The sequence below is a fragment of the Chaetodon auriga genome, chromosome 6 (genome assembly GCF_051107435.1).
Source record: "Chaetodon auriga isolate fChaAug3 chromosome 6, fChaAug3.hap1, whole genome shotgun sequence".
NCBI lineage: Eukaryota > Metazoa > Chordata > Actinopteri > Chaetodontiformes > Chaetodontidae > Chaetodon > Chaetodon auriga.
Window position 1 is genome coordinate 481,501 of NC_135079.1, and position 6,000 is coordinate 487,500.

At 47.2% G+C, this 6,000-nt stretch overlaps 1 protein-coding gene across 1 annotated transcript in view; it reads right to left on the reverse strand.

Moving 5' to 3' along the window:
* Positions 1-6,000, reverse strand: part of itga11b (integrin, alpha 11b) — a 33,378-nt gene that overhangs the window by 12,086 nt on the left and 15,292 nt on the right. The window contains exons 9-13 of the mRNA XM_076732493.1: positions 5,923-6,000; positions 4,639-4,709; positions 2,395-2,539; positions 1,783-1,931; positions 1,088-1,231 (exon numbers count right to left, since the gene is read on the reverse strand). The exon at positions 5,923-6,000 is cut by the window's right edge and continues 88 nt beyond it. Of these exons, the coding sequence (XP_076588608.1) occupies positions 1,088-1,231; positions 1,783-1,931; positions 2,395-2,539; positions 4,639-4,709; positions 5,923-6,000 (587 nt within the window). The remainder of the gene's footprint in view (positions 1-1,087; positions 1,232-1,782; positions 1,932-2,394; positions 2,540-4,638; positions 4,710-5,922) is intronic.

Genomic DNA, 6,000 nt, shown 5'->3' on the forward strand with positions numbered 1-6,000 from the left:
CCTGTGGTGACCCTGTGTGTGTGTACCTGTGGTGACCCTGTGTGTGCGTACCTGTGGTGACCCTGTGTGTGCGTACCTGTGGTGACACTGTGTGTGGGTACCTGTGGTGACCCTGTGTGTGTGTACCTGTGGTGACCCTGTGTGTGCGTACCTGTGGTGACCCTGTGTGTGCGTACCTGTGGTGACCCTGTGTGTGCGTACCTGTGGTGACACTGTGTGTGGGTACCTGTGGTGACCCTGTGTGTGCGTACCTGTGGTGACCCTGTGTGTGCGTACCTGTGGTGACCCTGTGTGTGCGTACCTGTGGTGACACTGTGTGTGGGTACCTGTGGTGACCCTGTGTGTGCGTACCTGTGGTGACACTGTGTGTGGGTACCTGTGGTGACCCTGTGTGTGTGTACCTGTGGTGACCCTGTGTGTGCGTACCTGTGGTGACCCTGTGTGTGCGTACCTGTGGTGACCCTGTGTGTGCGTACCTGTGGTGACACTGTGTGTGGGTACCTGTGGTGACCCTGTGTGTGCGTACCTGTGGTGACCCTGTGTGTGCGTACCTGTGGTGACACTGTGTGTGGGTACCTGTGGTGACCCTGTGTGTGCGTACCTGTGGTGACACTGTGTGTGCGTACCTGTGGTGACCCTGTGTGTGTGTACCTGTGGTGACCCTGTGTGTGGGTACCTGTGGTGACCCTGTGTGTGCGTACCTGTGTGCGTACCTGTGGTGACCCTGTGTGTGTATACCTGTGTGCGTACCTGTGGTGACCCTGTGTGTGTGTACCTGTGGTGACCCTGTGTGTGTGTACCTGTGGTGACCCTGTGTGTGCGTACCTGTGGTGACCCTGTGTGTGCGTACCTGTGGTGACACTGTGTGTGCGTACCTGTGGTGACCCTGTGTGTGCGTACCTATGGTGACCCTGTGTGTGCGTACCTGTGGTGACACTGTGTGTGGGTACCTGTGGTGACCCTGTGTGTGTGTACCTGTGGTGACCCTGTGTGTGGGTACCTGTGGTGACCCTGTGTGTGCGTACCTGTGGTGACCCTGTGTGTGCGTACCTGTGGTGACCCTGTGTGTGGGTACCTGTGTGTCTACCTGTGGTGTAACAGCATAGATGTAGACCTTCCCTCTTTCCCAGCCCTGGCTGTAGAACATGGGTGCTGCCACCAGGAGGACATCCGTCTGTCCATCGCTGTCTACATCCATGGATAACAGCTCACAGCCGAAATATGAACCGATCTGGAAAAGAACACACAACGTGACAAACGTGTATATTTGTGTATACTATACACTGTATTGTATATTTAGAGCATTATGAAGTAGAGATGGACAGATTAAGGCTGTTCTGACTGTCCCAGTTTGATTGTCTTCCCTCAGTTCAGTGGACGTTGACATGAGCACATGACGTCCTGAGAGTGTGACGACTGAATTATAACTGCACAGAAACGTAATCATGTCCCACCTGAACTGATCTCAGACCAGCATCTTGGACATCGTTTCATGGTCCACGCTAAGTGCATCTCTCATTTGATAAGACGAAGATGAACCAGGTGAAGGTTTTGTACCATGAGTCACTTTTAGTTTTGAGCTTTCACGCTTGACCGAATGTACCGAAATCTCTCTGGGAGAACGTTCAGAAGAACCGTCAGTCCCATCAGATCAGTGGATGGTCCTGTTTTACTGAGAGCTGTGCCAGGGGCAACAGTCTGATCATCATGGAGACAGCCGTGTCTCACATGTGTGGACACAGACAAAGGTGTGATATCGACATGCTTCTGTGAGTGTGTGACCTGCTCTCCCAGCAGTGCCTGCAGGATGGTCAGGTTTCCGGTGTTCTTCAGGGTGAAGACGATGACCTTGCCGGTGTGGTTGAACCTCGGAGCTCCGGCCACGTAGAGCTGAGCGCCGCGAGACGAAATGAGTGAGCCCACTGAGTAACCTGAAACCAGGAAAGACACAGAAATGGACCAACGGGCAGTGATACGACCCAGAAGTTTTCTTCTATGATTCTTTCACAGGTAACTAAAGATGGTGATGGAGGTCAGCTCCTTAAACTGCATGTCCAGCATTTTGGCCACTTCCTGTTTTAATATTCATGGTTGGCAAAAGATGAGCCCAAATGATTCTGCTGACCCCCCTGACTTCCCCTATTCTTCCCAAGTTCCCACTTGTCCACTTGCAGTGCACTCAAACAGGTCAAACTTCAGGATTCAAAGACCGTTGGGCCTTTCCAGCAGTTCCACCCTCAGTTTGAATGACTGCTAATGGCAAAGCTCAAACAAGCGGTTCATCAAATGCTGTAACTATCAAATTAATGAGGCATCAAACTCAAAAAGACACAAGACACAAATATAAGAAGAGAGGGAAGAGTACTAGGGGCTTTTAATCCTGCATGTCGTTACCCAGATAGGCTCCGTGGTTCTTTAACTCCTCTGGAAACTCGACCTTGTAGGAGGATTTCGGTGGAACCACTTTTCCATGTTTAGTCTCTTTCAGCACAGCACCGTTCCAGTCGTAAGCGCCCACCGCCCCAAGCAGAATACCATCCTGAAGGGAAAACTGGGATTTCAATGGAGATAACACAGCATGTCTGAAGTGTCACGTGTATAGTATATAACATGAAAAGTATTCAAAGAGCAGGAGGACGTCCCAGCGTTGAAACCTGGTCATGTTCATGTGTTTGTTACTGAACGAATCCGTCAGTCACTGACAAACTGACGCCATGTTTGATGCTCACATTGTCACATATGCTGGAAACGAAAGCTTAACCAGTGAAGTGACTGATTGTTGGAGTCAAGTAAAAAGTACAGTTATTGTGGAGTAGAAGTACAGAGTAGCTTTAAGTGGAAATACTAAAGGAAATGTGTCTCAAATTAGCTCGTAAACAGAGAACGTGAGGGAATGTTCTTCGTTCCACTCCACATGTGTCGGCCCAGTGAGCTGCTCTTATCAGGATGAACTGGGCTCCAGTGCTTTCAATTACTCTGATACAACCTTTTCTCTTTCTTCTTACTGAAAGGCTTCAAGCCTCATTTGGCATTAAGAATCCGTCTCAGTCCGATCAGATCTCAAATAGTTCCATGTGAAGTTCATCGTTTCTTTCCGACAGTTAGGTGAGAACGTTGATGCCACACTCCACGCGTGAAGCTACGGCAGCAGCTGCCACAGTAAGAGAGTAAGTTTATTTACCAAAATGTCAAGTTCAGGTCTCACTTTGATGCTCCAGACCTCTTGCCTCTCTTCAGACCTCGTAACCAAAGGTGGTGGATGGACAAAGCTCATAATCCCGCTAATTTTGTCATTGTTAGTAAAAAGAATAACAATAATTAATAAGTATAATTTCCAGACACTGAACTCAGCCCAGCCATCAGAACTGTCTCACAAAGTGTGTGCAGCGAGACGCACACCCAGATGAACTGGGGCGCTCGTAAAGTCCAGATATTAAAGCTATTAAAGCGCTGAGTCATCGTCTCTTTGGGCCAGCGACTTGACGACCAGCGAATGACCAAATCTTTGGCGACAGCAGCGGCACAAAGCTTCCAGCCTGCAGGACCTGAGGTGCACATGGACTGACTCTGGATCTGCACATTCACTGTTAAATGTCAAAACGCTGCTTTTGTAATCGTGTAGGAGGAAGAGGAGGATGGTCACAGATGATACTGTGTCGTCTGTTTTCCACATCAGACTGACTTCGACCTGATTTCACATTTTACCTTTTAATCCTGCGACTGAGGAGCAGGAAACTCTTCACATATTTGTCTGCGTCTGAGACGGTTTGCATCATTGTTAATGAGTGCCTGTGTATCTGTGTGTTTACGGGCTGAAGTCTGCTGCCGTGTGCTCCTGCGTGGACTGATGTGTGAGAGAGTTTTACTGGAAGCTTCACGTTCAGGAAAACCATCTGCTCTGTGTTACACATAGAGAGTTTCCACGACACCATTTTCACTCCCTGACGCTGGAATTCAGTCGAAAATGATTTTGCCCTGGACGAGAAACAACAGAAATATTTCTAGAAGCGTCTTATTCTGCAGCTTCAGACAGCTGCCAGGACCTGGACCAGGACCAGGACCAGGACCAGGACCAGGACCAGGACCAGGACCGGGACCAGACTGATACTGGATGGTTAAGGATGATACTGATTTCACAAGTTGAGAGTTTGATCTTTTGCCGGCTGTGTTTCTGTTGGAATGAGAATCGATTAAATACACAACTCTGCTCCTGCCTTCACTTGATTTTGTTGGATGACGGTTTGCTTCTCTGGAGAAAACTGGAGGAAAATCCAAACTTGTTACCAAAAGCAGCTCGAAACTTAAACCTGCCGAGTCCCTAATTTCTACCAGTAAAAGTCTAAATCCGGGTGTTACCCTGCAGTAATCTGAGGACACGGTAATCATTCTTGATCATGTGCGGACAGATCTTTGGAAATATCACATTAAAATAATGAACTACACTTTAGTGAAGTGTATAATTGAAGTCATCCAACAGAGCTGCGTCTCCTCTTTACAGTTCAGTGTGATCACTGGTGAGTCAAAGAACAGAGAGACAGAACGTTGGATTCATCATCATCACGGATCATTTTACATCAACACTGAGTCTCTGTAAACTTCAACAGAACTCTGAAGGAAAAATGACTGTGAGCGACTCACTTTGACTAAATGTGAGGAGAAACCAGCCTGAGCCATCTGCAGACCAAAGCCTCGACCCTGACTGCTGGTTCCTGCAACACACAAACACAGACAGCATCGCTGCCTTACTCTCACGTTTAATGGATGCCAGTTAAAACTGGGCCAGCGGTGCCAGCACTGCTGATCTCACTGGAAATCACATTAGAGCTCTCTGCACAGAAAAGGTCTGACGGCGGTGGAAGAACAACTCACCTTCCTTAAGTGAAATTAAGAAGGCCACAGTGTAAAAATACTTACTTAAAGTACCCAAAGTAAAAGTACTCACTATACAAGATGGCTATTTCAGCACATGGCTGAAAATTATATTACATTACTGGATCATAATATGCAAAGTAACTCAAGCTGTCAAATAAATGTTGAAGGGTAAAAGTACAACATTTGCCTTCAAAATGCAGTGAAAGTAGAAATTTAAAGTAGTAGAAAGAAATTGAGTTAATGTACTTACAACCCTGATTCCAACAAAGTCTGGTCTGAACTTTTCTGGAATCAGAGTTGTTGTTGTTGTTGTTGTTGTTGTTGTTGTTGCAGGTCCATCTGACCCGTTTAAAGTGAAAGCAGACATGAGCAGACTGAACCAAGGGAGCTTAAAACGAGGAAAGAAGGAAAGTGGAGCATCAGCGACTGACGAACATAAAGAGTGGGAGAGATTTCTCAGGGGTTCAGGACCAAACCACAAAATAACTTCTCTGAAATTCAACTCAAGAAAACATTCTGACAGCTAATTCCAAACCTGCAGAATTCATTTTTTGGCCACTTGGGGGCAGCACCACGAGCCAAAAACACAAATGAAACATTATCACCTGATAAAGCTGATATGTTTCATGTATGTTGACATTTGAACAGCTGCTCATTACAGAGCAACATGAACCTCCCACTGGATGATGTCTGTGTCACCTGATGAATGTCGTCCGGTGTTCTCTCTCTTTTAGCTCTGTTTTTGGTCTCTACCAACTCCTCAAATATCTGGCTCCAGATGTGTTTCACCACTCTAAGTTCACCAGCTCCTCTCTGACTGCGCTGCTGCCGGAAAACAGGATCAATAAGATTCGAGACATAAAGTCTGGTTTGTGAAACAGTGAGCTGAAAGACGCCTGCCGGCTCTGCAGGACCACAGCATCGGGAAACAAAGCCAGATTCATTTGATCACACATTTTAGCCATAAAACCTGCTAGAAGAAAAATATCAAAATCACTAAATTCATCCTCAGACATCAACAGAGGTTTAACTTGCAGAGGGTCGGCTGACCTTCCAGAGAGAAAATCCTCTCTCCCAGCGCGTCCACGATGTCCTTCAGCGCCGACTCGTCAGTCACGTTGAAGAAAT